General features: G+C 43.2%; 1 protein-coding gene across 1 annotated transcript in view; it reads left to right on the plus strand.

Moving 5' to 3' along the window:
• LOC138165480 (transforming growth factor beta receptor type 3-like) overlaps positions 1 to 13,042 on the plus strand; it is a 229,004-nt gene extending 215,962 nt beyond the window's left edge. The window contains exon 17 of the mRNA XM_069093845.1: positions 8,898 to 13,042. Within this exon, the coding sequence (XP_068949946.1) occupies positions 8,898 to 9,013 (116 nt within the window). The 3' untranslated portion in view covers positions 9,014 to 13,042. The remainder of the gene's footprint in view (positions 1 to 8,897) is intronic.
• Positions 13,043 to 23,794: the final 10,752 nt, after the last annotated feature.

Below are 23,794 nucleotides of genomic sequence, written 5' to 3' on the forward strand. Positions count from 1 at the left end.
TAATGTCTTACCTAAGTCACTGCTGCTGCTGCTGCAATCTAAAACCTTGTCCTCTTGTTCAGCCCTCAGGGGAGGTAAAGAAGCAGCTGGCCAGTCTCCCCTTTGGAATAACCATCCTATACAGTGCTAGTAGAAGTTTTCCTTAGTCCAAATAATCAAAATGTTGTTCATCTCTTTTAACAACCTTTTTTCTCCCACTCTGGAGGCTTCTTCCAATTATCCATAACTTCCTTAGATCTTTATTTTCCCCCTAACCAGAGCTGGGGAGGGCTGAAAAGTGGGAGTCTTCTGGTGGGATGAGCACTAGCCAGGGTAGGATTAGGGGGAAGAGAGATTCAGGTCTGGAGGATGAATCTTGAATTCCTCACTTATCCCAGATGGAAGATACGAGGATGGGGTCTCGGGCAGTAAAGGAATGCTAGTTTCTGGGTCAATGCAAGTAAAGTATGAAGGGAGCAGAGTTGGCCTTGATTTCTTTCTTATCTCCCCCCACCTAGCTCCTAGTTTTTACTTCCTAGGCAGCCCCAGCTCTCTCTTACCAGACCAAACCCTAGGCAGGCCTGCTCTCACCCAAAGACCCCCTGCTTCACAGTCACTCCTCCCTTTCTCTTCTCTTCCTTCCTCTCCCAAACCCAAATCAAAACTTATATTCTTCTTTCAGGTCCCGCAGTTGAATAATCCTTATGACCTTAGGGAAAATCATTCCTTTGGGCCTTAGTTTCTCCATCTGCAAAATTACTAAGTGATCTCCAGGGTCCCTTCTGTTACCTAATTCTGTTATCAATCAACAAATAAGTCAAGGTAGCAAGCATTTATTAAGGACCTACTATGTAACAGGCAAAAACCAGGCCCTCCCCTCAAAGAGCTTGTGTTTTAATGGGGGGAGGGGACATGGTAACAAAGGCATATACAGTGAAAATAGAAGCATTGATTAAGTGTCTACAGCATACCAGGAACTGAGAATCCAAAGACCAAAATGAAATAGGCCTACCCTTAAGCAGCTTACATTCTATTGGGGGAAAACAACATACACACAGATAAATAAACACAAACTATTTATAAAATAAGTACAAAGTGATTGGGGGAGAGGGGCGGTACAGGGATGGGGAGACAAAGAAGGGCCTTAGAGAATAAGTGATGTCTGAGCTGAGATCTGAAGGGACCTAGGCATTAGAGGTAAGAAGGGAGCACATTTTAGGCACAAGGGATAGCCCTTTCTGCTGTTCTTTGATCTTGTTGCAAATGCTAGGAGAAAAGCATCACAATTCTTTTTTTTTCTTTTTAGAGGTAGTAGGAGGTAAGTGACTTGCCCAAGGTCACATAACTAGTAAGTGTCTGAGACCATATTTGAACTCAGGTCCTCCTGACTCCAGGGCAGATACTCTATCCACTGCCACCTAGGTGCCCCAAAATCATGATTGTTGAAAGAATTTGTCCAAGGGAGAAATTTCAGGGAGGGAAAGGGGGAGAGTCTCCTCAAACAAATCGCCTAATTGTGATCCAAGGAAGGATTAGATTCTTAGGTTGAGATTTACATTCAATTCTTAGATTTTTCAGGTCACAAGGAGGCAGTTACCTATTCTGCCTATACCTAAGGTCAGCCCTGGCGCTGTCCTTTGGATACTTCCAGAGTAGCAGGCGGTCCAGGGTCATTTACTGTCCACATGGTCACTGTGGGAGGAAAGGAAACACAAAAGGAGGCCTCTGACGAAAGCCTGGCTCTCCCATGCTCCATAGTGGCCCACTAAAATTCCAAGTTAGGAAAGGATCCTTTTTCTTTCACCTCCCAACTGGAATCACAGCTTATCTTCTTGAAATCTACCTCCAAGAGAGCTGATGGACACAAGCTGCCTTTTCTACCCAGTGTGGTACCCTATGTCAGCAACTAATTTGGATGGGAAGGACTCAACCCATTAATGGATATGAATTAGTCAGAAGCAGGGGTGGGGCACTTCTGGTTTTCCCTGGTGCCCCCTTGGAAGTCAAAGAATATCTGATGACATTAGGGGGAAGGGACATTTACCCCAAGAACCCTCATCTGTATCTTCTTTGAAAAGTAAGCTTTACAAATTAACTATCCTCAGAAATTCCATAAGGGTCTTGATGTGAAAATAGCCCAGTGTGTAGAGACATGTGAAAGGAGAAATTAGTAACATTTGCAAGCAGGCACTAAGAGAAAGAAGTTGTTTTGTTGGGTTTTTGATTGTTAAGTAGATGCAGCTAGCTGCAACATAGCTCCTGAAATTTAAATGCAGCATCTGAGTCTGGTAAACACCTGTCAGGGAGATTTCCCATCCCCCATCCTCCTTTTCTTAAGCATGGGTGGTGGGAATGAATACCCTTGTACAGAGCAAAAGTGGTTTTCTCGTGAACAGGTCATGAGTTTCCAAAATTCTGGAAGTTGAAAGAACTTTTTAATGGGAACTGATTAAAATAAACTAGAGAAGCAACAAATTGTACTTGGCAAACAGAGATTGGAAAGCAAATATTCAGACTTCCTGGGCAGGGAGTCGAGCTGGCCCTCTTCCGAAGGGTGAATAAGCTAGCACATGTCCCCTTCCAGAGGGGAAAATGTTATTTACTGTCAATACTGAGGCTTGGCCTTGTTGCTCTGGCCAAACTCGGGCAGAAAATCCAGCTCCAAGGAGGCGGGTCTTGGATGAACTCTCTCCGTGCCACATCCGTTATCAAAACGAGACAAAAAAGGATACGGACGGAGTTTGGGGCTGCTTCTGTAGCTGGAGAAAGTATTGGAGTAAAATCTGACGGAAGGAGAGAGAGACAAAGAAACAGAGACAGAGAGAGCCCACACAGTGTTTGCGGCTGGTGGTATAGGTCAGTCAGTTAACAAGCATCCATTGAGTATTTGCTGTCCACTAGGGATTGTGCTAACTCTGGGGGGATATAAAACCATTATAAAAAATAAAACCATTCCTGCCCTTTAGGAATTCGTATTCTAAGGGGGAGGGGAGTTGGGGACAACATACAGACAACTGTATCCATACAACATACAGACAGGATCAATTTGTAAGCCTCAGAGGTAAAGGCTTCTTGTAGGAAGCCCAGAAGGTAGAGGTGAGAAGGGAGAGCCTTCCAGGTATGGGGCGGATAGCCAGTGAAAATGGGCCCACAGCAGAAGCTGATTGCCTAGAGATGATTTGCAGGTCTATAAGGATTCTAACATAGTGTTTTTTTTTAATTGTACTTGTGATTTCATACTCTATAATTTATAGCTTTGGGAGACCAAGATGTTAAGTGACTTGCTGGGTTGGACAGTCAGTATTTGTCAGAGGTGGGATTTGAACACTGATCTTCCTGATTCTAATGCTGGCTTCTGTCTGCCATGTTACAGTGCCCCTTGGCATAGTAACCAGGGAAATAAATATAAAAGTAGCAGACCATGGGCCAAGGCTGGGTAAGATGTACTTATCTGGAACAGGAGGATCCGGATTCCGATTTCAGCTCTGCCATTTGAAAGCCTTTGTGATGTGTGGGACAAGTGAGTTTTCTGGAGCTCAGCTAAAGATACAAAATCTAGTTATAAATATGGCCTCTGAGTACCCTTCCATCTCTAAATCTGTGACCCTATAGAAGATTTCATTCAATTCCACCAATATTTATTAAGGGTCTACTTTATGGAAGTATGTATGTGTGCTGGTGATACAGAAATAAAACATTCCCTGCCCTCAGGGCACTTACATTCTGTTTAAGATTGAAGGTTATCCAAGCCCCTTCCCTTCCTCTAGGTCCTGATGCAGAGATCTGATTCCATTCTAGAAATGGAAACTTTCCCTAGCTGGGATCCCCTAGCTTCCTTCAAGGTGGAATTCAAGGGGCACATCCTGTATCAGGTCTATCCTGGCCCCATGCCAAGCCCTCAACCCTCTTCCTCAAATTATGCCATATTTAATTTGAATATATTTTGTATTTTGTAAAAATGTTGGATCAGTGCCCGCCAGCATTTTTTTAAGGGTCTAAGTAGCAGAGCAGGGGTCAGTCTGTGTCAGTAAAGGAGTTTCCTCAATGACTTTTTTTAGGCCAATGGAATCACAAAGGAAGTCCCAGAATATATTTTTAAAATTAGCTTATTGGTATATATGTTATTTCCCCTCACTTCTTGAGGGCAGGAACTGCTTCATTTTTCTCCTTTTTATCTCCAGTTCTTTGCACATGCTAAGTGCTTAATAAATGTTTAAGGGGAGGGAATAGCGTTTATTAAGCACCTGCTTTGCCAGGCACCGTGCTAAGCATGTTGCAATTATTGCTTGCTCTCATGCGATCTGCACAACAAGCCTGCAATGCAGGGGCTGCTCTTTTCCCCTTTTTACAGTTGAGGAAACTGAGGCACACAGTGGTTAAGTGACTTGCCCAACATCACATAGCTGATGAGTGTCTGAGACAGTTTTGAACTCAGCTCTTCCTGACCCCAGGCCTAGCTCTGTGGACTGTACCACCTGACTGCCTGAAGTGGGAATTTTTTGGAAGTCAAGGACTGAGATAAGCCTTCTACCCCAAAACTATGCCCCAGCCCCATACGACAGAGAAGCAGATCTTTCTTTTTTTTCTTTCTCTTTCTTTCTTTCTTTCTTTCTTTCTTTCTTTCTTTCTTTCTTTCTTTCTTTCTTTCTTTCTTTCTTTTTCTTTCTTTCTTTCTTTCTTCCTTTCTTTCTTTCTTTCTTTTTCTTTCTTTCTTTCTTTCTTCCTTTCTTTCTTTCTTTCTTTCTTTCTTTTTCTTTCCTTCTTTCTTTTCCTTCCTTCTTTTTCTTTTCTTTTTTCTTTCCTCTCCTCCTTCCTTTTTTTTCTTCCTTTTTTCTTTCCCTTCTTTTCTGTCTCTCCCTTTTTCTTTTCTTCCTTTCTTCTTTCTTCCCTTTTCCTTCCTCCCTTCCTCCCTCCTTCCCTCTCTTCCTTTCTCCCTTCCTCCCTCCCTTCCTTCCTCCCTTCCTTCCTTCCTCCCTCCCTTCCTCCCTCCTTCCCTCCCTTCCTGCCTCCCTCCCTCCCTTCCTCCCTCCCTCCCTTCCTTCCCTCCCCCTTGCCCTCCTCCCTTCCTCCCTCCTTCCCTCCCTCCTTCCTTCCTCCCTCTCTCCCCCCTCCCTCCCTCCTTCCTTCCTTCCTTCCTATTCTCCTTGTCCCTCCTAGGTCGGCAGTGCTGTGACCACTCACTGGCCCACTCCCCAAACTGATCAGCACGGAAGCTGCTCTGTGCCCGACCTCCTGTGCTCCCAGGTGCTCATCATATCAGTGTCAGACTTGGCATGGCCACCTGGCCGGCTTAGCCCTCTGCACCTCACTCCTCAGCATGGACCAGCTGCAGCTTCCCCAGGACTAGCGGCACATACAGGTTTCCGAGAAAGGAGAAACCCAGTATAGCTCTGGTGCCTCCCCTTTAAAGGACGCTCTTTGCTAGGCCTGCTCATCACCTCCTCCCATCCCCCCAAAGAAAAGGCAAACCCGGGCTGGATGCACTGAGAGCAGGCTCCTCGCTAGCCCGGGCTTAGTGCTGAAGTATGTGGGGCCGTGTGGTTTGTAGGACGGTGACACCGAGGCTGTAATCGGACCCAGCAGCGGGAAAGCAGCAGGGGCCAGGTCCGCATTTGGCCGCAGGGCGTTTCTGGCAGGAGCCTGGAGGGGCCCCAGAAAGGGAGTGGAAGGAGCTGTAGGCCCTGTGTTAGGGATGCAGCAGCTTTCTCCAGGCAGAATCTTTGGCTTGAATGAAAGGGGGGGGGGGGGGGGGGAGGGAGGTGTACAACTTATCTCTGACTTGGAGTTGTGTGTTGGAGGAGGACAGGAAGAGGGAGGCTCATCTGTAAACAGATCTGACCAGCCTGGGGCTTTCCAGAGAGGAGAAGGCATTTCAGAAGGCCCTGGCTTTGCAAAGAAAATGCAAGGTCTGTCTCTGAATGCATCCAGCCATTGGGGACCGAAGCCCTGAAGACAGCTTCCCAAAGGCTGAGGCCAGTTGGATCAAGTACCTTCTGGGCTGAATGCAAACCACATGTGCAGCCCCAGAGCTTCCTCCCGCGCTCATGCCTCACACATTTGGCAAGAGAATTGAGTTTACTGAAAATGCAGTCGGGTGTGTAATGAAAAACGGTGTATTTGCTGTGTGAGTGGACTCTCAGTCATCACTCAGAAGTAACCGTTGGGGTGCTGGCCTGGAAGAAAGAGTAGAATGTTGGCACTGGCCTTTGGGGAGTGCACTGGGCCGCAGGCAGCAAGTGCACGGAAGCTAACCCTCCCCTGCCCTTAGAATATATAGTCAGTGTTCTAGGGTGAGAGACAGCCTGGCACATTAGCTAGGGGCACTGTGCAGCAGTGGAACCCAGAGGGCCTGCGTTCGAATCCTGACTCTCATTTACTTCATGTGGGATTTAGGCCAAGTCTTGGGATCTCTCTGGCTCTCAGTTTCCTTATCTGTAAAATGAAGGGCTGGGATTGGATCAAGAGCTCTTAAAACCTTTTCTGTGTCCAGTCTGGTAAAGCCTTTCTATTCCGTTTTCAAAGAAGATTTTTAAGTTCATAAAATAAAATGCATATTATTTTTGTATTTTAATACAAAGGAGACTGAACATATTGAAATCCCATTATCAATTTTTTTAAATAAAAAGTTCAGAGACCCCAGACTGAGAACCTTGATGGTCCCTAGGGTCTTTACTATCTTTAAATCTAGCCAGAGTCTAGAAGATCTGGGTTCAAGCACACACACACACACACACACACACACACACTCTCTCTCTCTCTCTCTCTCATATAAACACCCATCCACAAACACAAACATACAAATACACAAACACCCACATGCCCTTCCCCACACAGACACACACATACACATTATAAAACTACAGGAAAGGGGGCGGCCAGGTAGCACAGCGAGTAAGAGCACCGGCTCCAGTGTTGGGATGACCTGGGGATTGAATCCTGGCTCCAACACTTAGTACCACACCCAGAAATAACTGGCCGTGTAACCTTGAGCAAGTTACTTAACCCCTATTGCTTAAAAAAAAAAAACTACAGGAAAGGCACATCTTCCCATATCCTCAGCAGTTTTCTAGGATTGCAAATAACAGGTGAGTCGCTAGCCTGTATCATAGAAGGAGTTTCAATCCTGGGAGTTCTTCCTACTGATGATATCATAGACCTAAGGCCTGTAGGAATAAATGAGTAAAAATGAATGAATGAGCTGTCTAGAATAGGTCGGTTCCTTCTTTGAACATTAATAAAATTCTCCCTAAAATCTTATGTTAATGTGGCCACTTCACAGTCAGTACCAACAAAGGCATCTACTTGGACACAGCCCAGTGCACAAGCTGCTGTGAACTGCTTAAAGCCCAAATTTAAAACGTCTTAGTTTTCCTTTAAAGGAATCCTCTGGTGACGTCAACCTTCCTTATGATATAATTCTTCTATATTTCTGTTTCTTTATCAACTCCGTCAACCAGGGTGAAAACTTGAAATCCCAAGGAAGGAATGTAGATAATGGAAATGTAAATTCTTTCAGTAATATAGAAGCTCCTTGAGAGCAGGGTCTGTTTTTGTTTCCCTTTATATCCCTAGTACCCAGCACAGTACCTTTTACCTAGTAGGCTCTTAAGAAATGCTTGTCAGGGGCGGCTAGGTGGTGCAGTGAATAGAGCACTGGCCCTGGAGTCAGGAGGACCTGAGTTCAAATCTGCCCTCAGGCACTTAACACTTACTAGCCGTGTGACCTTGGGCAAGTCTCTGTCTGCCTCGGTCTCTTCACCTGTAAAATGAGGATAAAAAATAGCACGTGCCTCTCTGGGTTGTTCTAAGGACCAAATGAGATAATATTTATAAAATGCTTTGTAAACTTTAAACTGCCATACAAATGCTCATTATTTTTGTTGCTTTCATTGTTATTACTAAAGAATCATTTGTATACTTATTGTTGTTGCTGCTGTTATCATCATTATTGTTGAAGAATCATTTATTCTAGAGGGGGAAGGAGTTGTCTAAACAAAGGCTTCGGGACCACTGATTCATGCAGTGTGGACCTGACATTGACAACCCCTCCCATGTTTTCAGGCTCAGAAGCCCACTTCTCTTGCTTAGCCAAGGACAGCTTTTACCTGTCAGTGGTTTCAAGCATGCTGTAACCTCAGCTACTGTGTCTTGGGGAGTAGATCCTGCCTTACTTATGGCCATCTCCAAGAATCAGAGTGCTTTTCTCCAGTGTGGGTGATCCCTCCACCTAGGCAGATTGCAACTCCTTTGTAGATGGTATCTGAGACTTGCCATGGGCAGATGATTGACCCCCTTGTGACTCACCAAGTAATGGATGGGCCTCTCTGACATCCATGAGGTTGGTTGTTGAAGACTTCCCCAGGTTTGTAGGACCTGGAAGCATTTGCCCCATTGGCATAGTCCTCTCCATGCTACAATGAGAGATCAGAACAAGATGGTAGTCGATTTCCACTTGTGAGATGGAGTAGTAATTTTATCACTGTAGGAAACTCCTAGTGTGGGAAGTCCCTCTCCTGATGCAAATTGAGGCATCTCCTTAACTTTAGATAAGTTCTAGGCACTTTCCTGAGGCACATAGAGGTGTCATGATTTGCTGAAATCATGAATACATGATTGTTTATACATGTCTGAGGCAGGATTTGAACCTAGGTCTTTAGGACTCCAATTTCAGCACTGCCCTCTTACTCTGTCTCCTTGTCCTTCCTCTGCTTACATGGACCAGGTACAAGAAAACTGATTTCAACTTAACCAGTTGGAAAACCATGCTTCTTCCATGTCTCCTCCGCTGCCTAGCTTGTGACCATGGATGGGAAGTGCATCAAACAAAATGGCAGAGGAGGAAAGGAAAATGTAGCGTTTCTTTTAGAATTCCTATGTAATTCCTTTCTCTTCTCTTCTCTTTTCTTGTTGGTGAACAGGAGAGACTGCAGGAAGACAGCAAGTCCCTACTTCCCCTCCTGCCTCTGAAAACAGCAGTGCTGCCCACAGCATTGGCAGCACCCAGAGTACCCCATGTTCCAGCAGCACGACCTAACACCGTGGACCAGTGGGAAAAGCCAGAAAGCCTCACCGAGGAGGGCAGCGGTTCCGAGGGATTGGCCATTCGTTGAGGTTTGGTCCCCAAACTTAAAAGGTGGAATTTGGTTCCTTTTGGAAAGAGAGAAGAGATTTTAATGTTAAAAATCACTAGATGTGTTCACCCCCATCTTCCCCCATCTTGGTCATCATGGTCTGACGGAACTTCCCTGACATGTCAGGATACATGTAAAAAAACAAAACAAAACAAAATCTCCTTGTCCTGCCATATTGTTATCTCCTTGTAGGAGGATTGGAGGCTTCTCAATGTGAAACACACATAATCTTGCTTTCTCTGTTTAAAAAAAAAAAAGAAAAAGCCCCTTCCTTGGGGTTTCCAACTTTTACCCTGGTTCAAGGAGTTGGTCAAGGGATAGAAATATGAAAGAATTAAGTAATGAGAAAGATTGATGTCACCAGAGGATTCTTATAAAGAAAACCAAGACATTTTAGGTTGTGGATTTAAGTAGTTCATGGCACCTTGTACACTGGGCTGCATCCTTTGTTGGAATGAGTTCCTTTTCCACATTCTTACATGCCCTGAAGTTTCCCATGTATTTGCATGATGGGTCCTGCCTTTAGAAACCACCTCAGGGCCCATATCAAGGCAACATTCCTTTACATGTGCTGTGGGCCAGAACAACTCCAGGTGACCTATACACACACTTAGGCAGCAGCCATATTATCTTAGTGGAGATTCGGCACATGTTGTCCCTCTATACAGACTGTGACCAAGCTCTGTGGTTCCTAATCGGTGCATCCTTTGGCTCCACTTAGGCTGGTATCCAGATTAGGACAGAATTTGGCACTGGACCCCACAGAGAGCTTGTCCCATGACAAGACATATAAATGCATAGAGATGCATGGGTATGATAACTCATCTGCCACGAGTGTTTTTTTAGGCTGAGAAGAAATGAGTTTAGTGGTACTCTGAAAATGTTGTAGGCCTTCCTATTTGGATCTTACTTGTGTGTATATTTTGGGTAATAAGCTCTACCCTTGCAAAATAGGTCAAAACTTTATAGGCCCAGTTTATATATTATACATATATATGTACATATGCACATATATACATATATGTGTATGTATGTGTATGTATATATACACATATATAATTTTTTTTAAAAACCAAAAACAAAACCAGAAACTTTTTAAAGATGCAAATGCATAGTAGTTTCTGTTAAACTACTGGTTAGTTACCTGAGTGATATCATTGACTCTGACAAATGTTATTGAAAGGTGGGTGCTTATTTGGACCTTTTTTATTTGGCACCCTTGCTCTAAACACATCCCAAACTTAAAACAACTTGGAGGTAAATTTCATGAAATGAAATTATATAATGCAACTGAAATGTGTTTCACTGATACCTCTGTGTTTAATGAAAAAGAAAAACCTTCCAGAGGAAATTTCTCCTGCCAAATAATTCACTGATGGTGATAGCTTCATCACCAATTCTGTACGTAGCCACTTTCCAGAATTCCCAAAGAGATTATTTCCCTAAGCAGGACAGACCACCTTCCATCCTCTCAGACTCACCAGCCAATCTCATTTCCTTGAAAGCAATATGTGGTGTGCCTGATTCTCCACCAGCGGGACTCTAGACACCAAATTCTAAGTAGCTGCCAAAGACTGCATGACAGCCGCTTGGCAGTCCAGCAAAATTAATTCAGTAGAGTCTATCAGATCAATTTAGCCCAAATCAATCTACTTTCTATTGAAATAATTAGTTTGGCCATTTACTGAAATGCTGATCAATGAAAAATAAAACATATATTTGCCAAATTTGACCAGATGTATGGGTTAGCAGGGAAATTTCTGCTTCTGGGGTCTTTTTATGTTTTTTTTTTTTTTGTTGTTGTTGTTATTAAACACATAGGCATCAGAGTAGGGAAATCTAAAAAAATACGCTACCTGTGTTTGGGAATAATGCGCTTTGCCTAACCTTCAGCTGAATGTATTGTTTTAGTATAGTCTGTGTATTAAAAAAAAATCTTAAAAGATGTCTTCAAGGAAGACGGGTCTTTAAGTCACTTATAACTATATTTTACTACATAAAATTTGTGTACAAAGATATATTTAAATGTTTTCGATAAATGTAGGCTACTCAGTATGAAATGTCTAATTTCAATTACTGTGAATTCTTTTGGTCAACTTTTTTTTTTGCTTCTTTTTTTTAACCCATTTTGTCATTAAAAAAAAAACCCATTAGCTGTTCTCATGGGAAATATTAGAAAATCCATTTCTTAGATGGATAGGGTTAAAACCTTTTGTAAAATATTTAAATGTATATTTTTGAAAGAAATATGCTGCATTACCAATGATTTTTTATCAAGAATTTACTCTAATTTTAAACTAATTTACAGATTTATATTTACGAACTGATAAACCAAAAGTTGCTATTTTAAAAGAAAGAAAGAAAATTGAGATGTTTTTGAAATTTTTAGACTTCTATTTCAGATCTGTTTGAATATATCCATTTGGTCCTCCCCACTCATCTGTGGGATTATTCACTTTGAGAAATCTGAACTAATGGACCATTAGCAGAGCGGGTTATTGAGTTGATGAATGCTATCAAATATTACTTCTGGGATATTTCTACAAAACAAAACTTGCAGAGGGAGGTATTCTCTACCCCCTCTCCCACCCTGCAGCTGACAACAGCCTTAGTCCAAGAATGTACACAGCTCTCATAGCACCATTTCTAATGGCTTCTAAAGTCACCCTTCTTTTACAATACAAGCACAAATCCTCATTCTGTAATATTTACTGTAAATTTCCCATAAAGCTCTTCTGGGTTCTATATCAGCCAAATATTTCTATCCACAATGCATTGTACTTACTTTTTTTTTTTTAACTAGGAAAGTTCTCTTGGTTCAAATACTAAGTTTCTGAGGTCAGTTGTTTTAACCTGTTGGGTTCAAATCTTGTCTGAGTAACTGATGACAGCTCCTTCAACTGCATGGTGCTGCTCAGATGTTACTTACTCTCCATTGTTGAGAGAAGTCCGATGTTTCTCTGTTTTGCTACTTGGGAAGCATTTACTATGGAAAGGTGGCTGTCTGCTTGTCTCTTACCATGATGGTAGTCTCTGTGCCCTGATTGTTTTCTGTGATGTGTGTTGTACTAGTCTTTTCTGTAATGTATCTACCTCAGGGTTTGAAAGAAGACATGTACTGCTGGGCGTGCCAAAAGAGCACTTTTTGTTGGGTGATGCATGTGGGTGTGGGTGGATGTGGATGTGTGTGGGTGGGTGGGTGCGCCTGCCGGGGCATGCTGAAGTGTATGTGTGTTTTTGTTGGTTTGTCCTACATGGGGGTCGTTCATGAAATTAACAGATATTTTGAGAAAATATTGGTCAGTTTCCACATGCAATACATCTCCATCTCCCTCCCTCCCTCTCCCTCTCCCTCTCTCTCTCTCTCTCTCTCTCTCTCTCTCTCTCTCTCTCTCTCTCTCTCTGTCTCTCCATCTCTGTCTCTGTCTCTCCGTCTCTCTCTCTCTGTCTCTCTGTCTCTCTCTCTCTGTCTCTCCGACTCTCTGTCTCTCTCCCCCTCCCTCCCTCCTTCCCTTCCTTCCTCCCTTCCTTCCCTCTCCCCTCTTTTCCTCCCTTTCCTCCCTCTCTTCATTTTTTCTTCTTGTTCTTCTTTTTCTCTCTCTTCCTTCTCTCCTCTCTATCTCCTTTTCTCTCTTCTCCCTCTCCATCTCCATCTTTCTCTCTTGTTCCTTTCTCTCTTCCCCCTCTTAGTTTCTTCTGAATGAGCCTGAATCCATTACCGATTTTTATTATCTAGGGGAACAAAAAACAAAAACCCCTTCAATCCCTGTGGCCAGTTTGAACACCCCGCCATTTTGTAATTTTGCGTTCTTTTCTGCGTTCAGTGTGTTTGCAGACTTGTGAACTTGCTAAGTTGTATAGTTTTGATAACCATGGTGTTATATTCTTTTTATCTCTGTGCATAATAAAGATATATATCAATTATTCAAAAAGCTCTGGTTTGTTTGTCATTGAATACCAACATGAGATATAAATTCTGTCTGTTCTTCTAAGTTGGTCCCCCTCGTATTTCATCTCTCCATTTTCCAAGGGTTTAATGAGGGGAGAGCAGAAGGGGACCAGTAGAATTCATCCCCAGAAAGAAAGTGGATAAAGAACAGTTTAGAAGCTTTGACAAGCTTCTCCACTCTATAGAAAGGCACCTTGGAGGTCATCAGATACAACTCCCTTATTTTACGCATAAGGAAACAGAGAGGAAATGATTTGCTTGAGGTCATACAGGTAATGATAGGGAGCATGTAGTGAACCCAAGACCTCTAATCTCTGAAGCCAGTCCTGTTTCCATGATACCATATAGCCTTACCTTTCTTCCTCCTGGTTAGGTGCTAGAAAAAGCCAGAAGGGAGAGTGGGCCCACAAAGTTATTCCTTAGTCTTGGTTGTTCAATCTTTTTCCTTGACACTGGTTGTGGTTCTGAAAAACAGTACAGCACGACCCTATTTGTCTTCCCAGACCTATCTCTGTGCTGCCAGTCAGCACTTTGGTTAGTAAGGAAGACCAGAAGAAAGGGGGAGCCCACATGGCATACAACCTGCCATCTGGCTGCCAGGCCACCCAAGCCCATTTTCAGAGAAACTGAAGAAAGGAAGCCAAGGTACCTACTATAGAGAGAACCCCTCTGTACAGCTCATATCTCTCCTTTACCCAGAATCCTGGATTTTCATTTCTTTTTTTTTTTTTGATGGGGGAAGGCAAGGCAATTCGGGTTAAGTGACTTGCCCAAGGTCACACAGCTATTAGGTGTGTCAAGTGTCTGAGGCTGCATTTGAACTCAGGTCCTCCTGACTCCAGGACCGGTGCTCTATTCACTGCACCACCTCACTGCCCTGATTTTTGTTTCTTTTAATGATTGATTGAATGATTCATTCGTTCATTCATTCAATCATACATTCAACCAGTGAGCATTGAATGCTTTTACTTACTGACAGAGGGCAGACTAGACTTCGGAATCACTTTGTTATGTGTTGATGTCAACATATGCAAAGCTTTGTCAACCTTAAAACCTCTCTCTCACACACACTGCACTCTCTGTCAGATTGGACAACCTGACCATATTTCCTGTGTACAAATTTCCCTCCTCATCTCCCACCTCCATGCGTTTGTCCAGGTTGTTCCCTATACCTGAAATGTTCTCCCTTCTCATCTCTACCTCACAGGTGTTTCCTAGGCTTAGCTCAGTTGCTGTCTCCCTTCCCTGTACCCTTCCTCAGTTACTGATCCCCCTAAATTACTGTTCTTATTTTGTGCATGGCCTGTATCTATCCATCCATACTCATGGTGCACCCCCCTAGTCGAATGTAAACTCTACAAGGAGAGAGATTGCCTCATGGTTTTTTTTTGTAATCTCCAGGGCTCAATTTAAGAATTGCTAAGGTTAAGAATTACTCATTAAACATTATTCATTTATTGATGTTTCATTTTTTCCATTCAGTTTTTGTGAAACATAGCTTACTTGTCAAACTTTTTATTTTTTATATTTTCATTGTTACATTTATATATTACAGCATATATCATGCTTGTTATATTTATATATTATATTTTTGTTTTCACATTGCTAGTCCCCCCTCTCTTCCCCCTCCCTGTGCATACACACGCACACAAACACACACTGCTTATAAAACTTTCAGTGTAATGAATCAGATTCATTTGATGTTGAGGATTTTTTTTTAAACAAGTGTCTTAAAAGATCTACCTTTTTAATAATCCAAGGAATCAAAACCTGATGATGGCTGATTTGAAGAAAACCTTTTCTAGCCTATTGGACGTTACAGCATATAATTCCATACTCCTCTCTTCCCCTCACCCCAACAAATGTCAGGATATAAAAACTCAGAGCATGAGCTAAGTGAACACCATTTATAGAGTGCTGTTTTCTTCTCATCATTTGTGAATGATATAAGCTTTCTGGAGAGTGAGGAAATGCTGCTAAGTGCCAATTACAAGGAAAACACAGACCAGGCCTCGCTTCCTTTTTTTTTTCTTTTTAAAAAAAAAGAGAACGAAGTCTGTGCCGAGTCCCAAGTGTCGCAGAACAGGCCCACAGCTTGGGTAACTTCGATAAATGTCTTTTAGGTCCTTGTTAATCCAGCCCAGGAGAGGCGATGCTGTCTAATGCCTTTTGTCCCCACACTTCGCCCTCAGAGCTGATCCCACTTGGGGCTTCATTTCACTTACATGGATTTATCTCACACATGCTCAGATGACATCACCTCCTCTTCCTCCCAAGGTCACAGCTTGAACCAATTTCTGACGGGTTTCTCCATTTACAGCCTTGGGATTTGACACCATCTTTAGGGAGGGTGAGTGGGGATGGTACCTGGCCTGCCTTGGAAAAGAAATGCAGGGATTCCATTTCCATCAAATTCAACAGACTACCCCTTGCCTCTTTCCTTCCTTCCGCCTGTCTTTTCCTCTCCCTCAGCTGACATTTATTAGGTACTTACTGTATGCTGGACTTTGAGATTATGAAGCCAAAAATCAATCATCCTTTGCCCTTGGGGTACTTACATGGAAATGGGAGAGGATACAGTTGCCACACGGATAATGTACACCAAATAACAGTTATGTGTCTTATAAGATTGTAGATTTGACTCTTAGAAACCATCTAATCCAACCCCTCATTTTACGGATGAGGAAACTGAGTCCTAGGGAGGTTACAGGAGTTGCTCAGGGTCAAACATTGGAACAAGCATTTATTAAGTGCCTACTGTGTGGCAGGCATTGGTGCTAAGCAGCTGGGGATACAGTGGGAGACAAAACTTTCCTCAGGGAGCTTGAATTCTCATGGGGGAGATGATGCAAAAATTGTCTGTGGGGAATACATACGGAGTAAGGCAGGATTTGAATCCAGCACTCTATCCATATCTACCCTGTTCATACTGTGTGTGTGTGTGTGTGTGTGTGTTCACTTGTACTCCCAACTTTCCCGTTTAGCTTTCACGATCACCCTGCCGTCCCTCGGACCCCAGCCAGCCCTGGGAGCCCTCCTCCCTGTAGGGAGGAAGATGGCATCTCTGCATGGCCCCCACAGAACAAAACAGGAGGAAGGTATTTGTTCTGGTCTTTGAAAAAAAAAACCAACTTCGCTTCAGTAAACGTCCCAATTAGAAATTTGGGTGGAGCTGCTCTTTCTGGTCTGTTCCTTATTCTAGTTTATAAACTATGTATGACACGGTTCCTTTAAGGAACAGCCTGTGCTCTCAATGAGTGCTGAAATGATGCTGAATTTTAAAAGGGAAAAAAGATCCCACATAAAGTCTCTTTTGGTGGAGCGGGGAGTCGAGGGAGAAAGGCACCTGGATGGGAACTGTTTTTAAAAAAACAAAATACAAAAAGAATAATAAAAACCATTTGTTGAGTGGGGATCGAAGCTTTCCATGTCTTTTATCAGAAATGTAAATGTCCTTAGCACCAGCCCTTTGAGGACAAGAACAGGGTCTGCATAGAAATAACTTTTTAAAAATTATTTTATTTTTAATTTATGGAATAAAACAAGTATTTCCATAGCACAGCATAATAAAAAAAGATGATTGCACATGAAACTACAAATCCATTATGGACAACTTGCTATTCCTTTGAAATCTACAACAAAGTTATCATGTAAATTTTTTTTCTTTTTCCTTATTTTTTTTCTTGACTGACCAGTGCAATGGGCAAGACTTTTTCCCCTAAGTGGAAAGTGGAACAAATAGAAAAGAGAATAATCTCTCCATTAGCCTGAGAACATAACGTTTCTGGGAGCTGGGGTTTCAGAGGATGTTTGCCATTTGACCCTGTTTCTGAGGCAGACAGTGATCTTGAGGAAAGGTAACTTGATTAGCGTTGCCAATAGAGGAAAAAATAAACCTGCCTTTCAGCACAGCCAGGCCCCGGAGCATTTTGACTGGCTGGATTTTTCCCTTTTAACTTTTCGGCAAGTGCCAGGAGGGGTAACGAGACAGCTTCCTCACCATGAGGGAGCAGTGAAAAGTTACTCGAACGTAGGGGATGCCGAGTCAGTCCCCTCTCCCACGTCTGGAGATGAACTGAGTTGAGAATTGAGTCCTGGAAAGAGCCCTAGCCTGGGAGTCAGAGACCTCAGGTTCAAATGCTGTTTCTGTAACTTAACTGCCTGGGTCACTCTGGGAAATTACACTTCCTCTATCCGGGCCTCAGTTTCCTCTTCTGTAAAACAGGAGGCTTGGACTCAATGGCCTCTGAGGTTCTTTGCTATTTCTAGATCTCCAGTCCTCAGTGTCCTAATCTGTAAAAATGAGGAGGCTGGATTTCGAACTTTTCCACAGGGGTAGGTAGAACCTTTCAGTTTAAAGAAAACCTTTGGCAGAAACCTGCTAAAGGTTTGTAGTTTTGTTGTTGTTCAGTCATGTTGGACTCTTTTTGACCCTATTTGGGGTTTTCTTGGCAAAGATACTGGAGTGGTTTGCTATTTCTTTCTCCAGCTCATTTTACAGGTGAGGAAACTGAGGGAAACAGAGGTTAAGTGACTTGCCCAGGGTCACACAAAAGGTTGATAGTTAGGATTGTATAATCTGGTACAAAGGATTGTAATAAAATCCTCTAAAATTATTTTTAATGTCTATTAACAAACAACTTAAGGTTCATTAACATCAGCAGCAAAGTTGGGAGTGATCCAGGTTCTCTTGAAGCACGATTTGAGACCCAGGGAGCTATGATTCTATGAAGGGCAGTACTTACCTCCCAGCCACCAAGGGAATGAATGCATGTAACACACTTTACATACCTGGAAGTGTTATTTGATTGTTCAATCACTATTGTTATACTGGGCTTATGGTGGATTTATGAGATAACAGGGCCAAGGGGTCTCCAAGGATAAGAAGGTGTAGCTGGGTTGTGACCTGCCCTGCCTGGCAGACACATGCGTGGCCCGTACAGGGCTGGGGGAGGTTTCAGAGTTGGCTGCTTTCCACTGGTTTTCCTCAGAGTGTGTGGAGAGCTTGCCAAATCAGTTCAGAGATGTTTTTGATTAGAGGCTCAAGCCCAGAACTCTGGCCTCTCTGAGCCTGGGGTTTTTCCAGTTTCTCCAACGATGCAGTTATCTGATGCTGAGAATGAGCAAAGGTTGACCCTTCATTGTTTTTTATGGAAGGAACATATGTGAAGCCCCTATAGATGCAGGTTTTGTCTAGTGTTGGGAATTCCTTTTATGAGGAAACTGTCTGCCAGTGCGAGCTGCCCCGTGCCCCTCCTTTCCAGTCTTCAGACACTTTATATCCTCCGTGTATTCTGAAACCCAGTGACACTGACCTCCTGGCTGTTGTTTTAATAAGAAACTCCATATCCCAACTCTGGGCATTGTCACTGGCTGTGCCCCCACCTGGCATGCCTTCCCTCCTCGTGGCCACCTCCTGACTTTTCAGACTTTCTTCAAGTCTCAGCTAAAATCCCACCTTCATAGCTTGTTTGCATGAAGTTGTTCACATGTTATCTCCCCTTTAGACTGTAAGCTCCTTGAAGGCAAGGACTCTGCCTTTTACCTTTTTTTATGTCCCCACAGGACCTGCCACACAGTAAGTGCTTAATAAATGTTAGCTGACTGGGTGACTGACAAATCAGCAACTATTCTGCAACTTGTAGCTTTAGTGGAGTTTCCTGGGGCACAGGGAGATAAGTATCGTCCATGTTAAAGGAAGGACCCTGACCCCACAGGGTCGAACTCTGTCCACGTCATCCTCTGTCCACGTCATCCTCTGTCCACTGTGTTTGTCTCTCTTTGTGTCCCCAGCTCTTGGCCTAGTGCCTGAAATATAATAAATGCCTGCGTACTTCTTGGCTTTATATCATCCTGGTCAAGATACAATCACCAAAGATCAATCAATGGACAAGCATTTATTAAGCACCTACTATGTACCTGGGACTTGGGTTAAGTGCTTGTGATATAAAAACAAGGCCACAGTAGTCCCTGCCCTCAAGGAGCTTACAATCTATACATAATAGGCATGTACAAAACACCCACAAATGATAGTAGCTGTCATTCATATGGGGCATTAAGATTTTGCAAAGTGTTTTACATCTTTTTTTCAAATTTTCACATTTTATTCTATTTGCTTTTTTTTTTTTGGAAGGGGGAAGGCAGGGCAGTTGGAGTCAAGTGACTTTCCCAAGGTCACATGGCTAGTAAGTGTTAAATGTCTGAGGCCAGATTTGAACTGAGGTCCTCCTGACTCCAGGGCCGGGGCTCTATTCATTGAGCTACCTAGCCACCCCAGTGGTTTATATCTTCATGTCTTCTTATAACAACAATCTTGAAAGGTAGGTGCTATGATTATCCCCATTTTTCAGATAAAGAAACTAAGGCTAAAATGATTTCTCCCCCCCCCCCCCCACCCCACGGTAACACGACTATTAAGTATCTGAGGCAGGATTGCAAATCAGGTCTTCCTGCTCCTACGCCAGCATTCTCTCCGCTAAGCTAGGCCTCTTCTCTAGACACATGGTCATCTTGGAGGGGAGATGCTATTGGCAGTTGAGGGAGGTCCAGAAAAGAGCTCGGATAGAAAGTGGTGCCTTTGAGCTGAATCTTAAAGGAAACCAGGGAATCTGAGAGGTAAAGGTGAGGAAGGAGTAAGCTCCAGATACCAGGCAGTTCTACCCAGTGCTGGGAGATAGAGACCATGTGTATAGACCAACAACATAGACAGTATGGCGGGACCATAGAGTACATATTATGGAGGGAAGAAATGTGTAATAAGTTTGGAAAGGTTGTGAAAAATCTTTAAATTCTAAAAGTGAGAGGAAGCCACTAGGGTTTGGTATATAAGACAGGGAGAGAGGCAGACCTGGGTTTTAGGAAAATCATTTTGGCAGTGGTGAGGAGGATGGACTGGAGTGGGGGAGCCTTGAAGAATGGAGCCCAATTAGTAAGTTATGCACTGGTCTAGGGGAGAGGTGATAAGGGCCTGAACTGGGTTTTGTGAGGAGAGAAAAATGGATGTGGGAGAGGTGTTTGTTGCAGAGGTAGAAATGGTCAGATTAGCAACTGATGGGGTTTGAGGGGATGAGAATGACCCCGACACTGTGAACCTGGAGGGATGGTGGCCCTGGACAAAACAGGGAAGGATAGTTGGGCTTTGGGGCAAAGAATGAATTCGGTTTGTACGTATTTAATTTTGAGATTACATCAAATATCCAATTGGAAATCTTTAATAGGTATTTGATAATGAAGGACTAGAGCCAATGAATTCCTGGCAGATGTTTAACAATTAGCTATTGTGGATGGAGGAGGAGCAGGGAGAATGTGTATGATAACTTGAAAGTTTAATCTGTGCTATTAAAACTTCTATTTTTTTAATTAATTAATTGATTTTTTGTTTTCAACAGTTGCTTTTATAAGATTTTGAGTTCTAAATTTTCCTCCTCTATTCTCTTCAGAATGGCATGCAATCTGACATAGTATATATACGACATAACTTTCTTAAATCTAGACAATAAAACAACAAATCAAACCTTAATTTGTATTGTTTGAGATATAAATGTTTTTAATTTAACAACCAGCTCTTTCAAGCAGATATGAGATGGCTCTAGAATGCCTCTAACTGGGGCTCAGGAAAGAGCTAGATCTGGGAATCTTCATGGAGATGATGATTAAATTCGTAGAAGCCATAGAAAAGAAAGGAAGAGGACCCAGGTTCAAGTGGGCCAAAACATGACCAGAACACTCATGGCCTTCTCTAGCTGCTGATTCGCTCTGTTCCTTTGGCTCCATTGTCTGATAGGTTGGTTCAGACCAGCCACGTCTTTGTCCCTGTCTGGGCTCTATACTTGACTCTCTGGACTTTCCCTGCTACCTCAATATCCCTGTCTTTAATCCTAAATTGCAGGTGAATTGCCTATCTGCAGCAGTGAAAGGAGTTTCCACATTGAGAGTTCCCTGAACTAATGAAGTCACAAGTCCTGACCCTTCCCTTGTATTTACCACCAGGACTAAAAAATGAAGTTAGAAAAATGTTTAAGCATATAGGAGGAATTCAGAGTTTTGTGATAGATTCCAGAAAGATGGAGGGATCAGAGAAGGTGGAAGAATTACTGAAGTTAGCACATGGGTGAAGCCTGGAACAAAGAGGATCTCAGAGGCAAAGATGTAGAGGGAGCCCATTCCAGGGTTGGGATACAGTTTCCCCAGAGACATGGCGGCAGTAAAGGGCAGCAGGGGATCAGAGAATGGGGAGTAAGACAGTCTTACTGGAGCCAAACGCACCTTAATTCAATTTCACAATCACTTCAATGCCTGCCACATACCAGGCACTGTCCTCATCTCTAGAACGACAAAGCTAGATCAATATGGGTGCCATTGGTTTGTGGCCCCAACATGCAGACTTGATTACATCAACAACAACCAATCAGAGAAGCCTAGGATCCAATGGGGGACAGAGTAGAAAGAATCATTACTCTGGTACAAGAAAGATAATAAAGGTGCTTTCCAGTTTAAATCCCATGATCTTTTCCATAAAATTGTTAATTAGTGTTTTAATTAATTATAATTAACTAGCACAGTTAAGATGTTTTAATTATTATTAATTGACATGACTAATTAGTTATAGAGAATCCAAAGATGGGAGGAGAAAGGAAAGAGAAGAGGGGGGTGGAGGTCATCCCAGAATAGCCGGCACGATGGAAAATGAAGGGATATGTCACGAAGTAAGATTGGCAAGCTGGGCTAGAACCAGGGGATCAAAGGTCAGCTGAGGAGTCTGGGTTCTGTTCAGTAGGTTATGGGGAGTCCCCAAAGGCTTTTGTAAAGGGGATCGATGTCATCAAAGCCAGGCATTATGAGGATTCCTTTGGGGTGTTGTGAGCAGCAGGGAGAAGAGAGAAGAGGGAGGGAGCAGCAGAGAGATCTCCCACCTGGGGAGTGTGAATGAGAAATGAGCTCTCATCCAGCTGTGATGGAGAAGAGGCCCATGTCTGTGCGCACACACATATGTATATATATTTATACATGTGAAAGGCAGTGTGGTATAATGGGCAGAAAGCTGGCCTCAGGAAGACGTGGATTGGCGTCCTCCCTGTGGTGAGGCCTGGCTGCTTGACCCTGAGTCTGTCCCTCACCCCTTTTCTGTGTTCTCTTAAGTGCCAAGTTACAGAGGAGGTGCCAGCTGGCATTGGTGGAGGGAATTTCCTCACGTGGGAGTTTCCTCTCCAGTGAAATCCTGCATCTGTCACTATCCTTATATTCGTTATCAGGGTCTTTGCCCCCTTGTTAGGATCTTTGTATTTGGAAGCTGATTCCTCCCCTACGCCTCTGCATCTGAGCTGTGCAGAATCCCAAGGGAACAAAGTTATTTTTTATTTAGGACTTCTAGCAGAGGGCCTTTGGTCCTCCCTGAAGAGAACAGCCCAAAGAGCAAAGGAAAGATGTATGGTGGGCACAAGGAGGAGGCTGCAGATTTGTGCAGAAGAGAGTTGTCCTTGGGGCAGAAAGTGTGAATCTTGGGAATTTACTGGCTTTGTTCCCCCCTCCCACCCTGAAGTTCCTTTTTTTTTAAGGATTTTCTTTTTGCTTTTTGAGGGGAGGAAAGCAAGGCAATTGGGGTTAAGTGACTTTCCCAAGGTCACACAGCTAGTTTTGTGTTAAGTGTCTAAGGCTGGATTTGAACTCAGGTCCTCCTGACTCCAGGGCCGGCGCTCTATTCACTATGCCACCTAGCCACCTCAGCCTTAGTTTTCTCATCTATGAAATGGGGCTAACAATGTCCCCCAAATATACCAAGCTTGTTGTGAGGCCCAAATGACGTCCTCCATACATGACACTTTTTAAACTTTTATGTACTATATAATAATAATAAGAAGAAATAATTACAAGCATTAGGATAGCGCTTCAAGGTTTGCAAAATGCTTTATAAATATCATCTCATGTGATTCTCGAACAACCCTGAAAAGGTGTTATTGTCCTCATTTTACAATTGAGGAAACTGAGGTGGGCAGAGGTTAAGTACTTGGCTTGCACAGGGTCACACATCTAGTAAGTGTATGAGGCTGGATTTGAATTCAGGTCTTTTTGACTCCAGGGCCAGTGCTTTTATGCACTTCTGTGAGGTAGGTACTTCCCATTTTACAGATGAGGAGACTGTGGCTTTGAGAGCTTAGATAATGTGCCCATGGTCACTCAGTAAGTGTTAGAGGAGAGGATTTGAACTCAGGACTTCTGAGGCCAAACTCAGTGCTCCATTCTCTACAACCATATCCTTTGCTGCTCCTTTGATCATGTCTATAGTTCATCTCCCTCCTAGGGGCAGCTAGCTGGCCCAGTGAAAAGAGAGTGCTAGGCCTGGAGTCTGGAAAGACCTGAGTTTGAATTCAACTTCAGAAAGTAGTTGTGTGACCCTGGACAAGTCACTTCACCTCTGTTCGCCTTAATCCACCGGAGAAGGAAATGGTAAATCATGCCAGTGTATTTCCCAAGAAAATGGCATGGACAGTCTGGTCCACAAGGTTACAAAGAGTCAAACACAATTAAATGACTGAAAAACGACACCAGCAATTCCCAACTCCAAGTAGCCACTATAAGACTCTTGACTTCAGAAAACCACTTGGATCCCACAGTATCTTATTCAATTCCATCTAATTCAACAGCAACCATTAAGGGCATATTATGTTCTGGGCTTGGAATACAAATCCATTAATCAATATTTATTAAGCTCCCACAAAGAGATGCCAAAGATTTACAA

The sequence above is a fragment of the Petaurus breviceps genome, unplaced genomic scaffold (assembly GCF_028583685.1).
Source record: "Petaurus breviceps papuanus isolate PSGF00001 unplaced genomic scaffold, PetGlider_PUasm1.0 209, whole genome shotgun sequence".
Classification (NCBI taxonomy): Eukaryota; Metazoa; Chordata; class Mammalia; order Diprotodontia; family Petauridae; genus Petaurus; species Petaurus breviceps.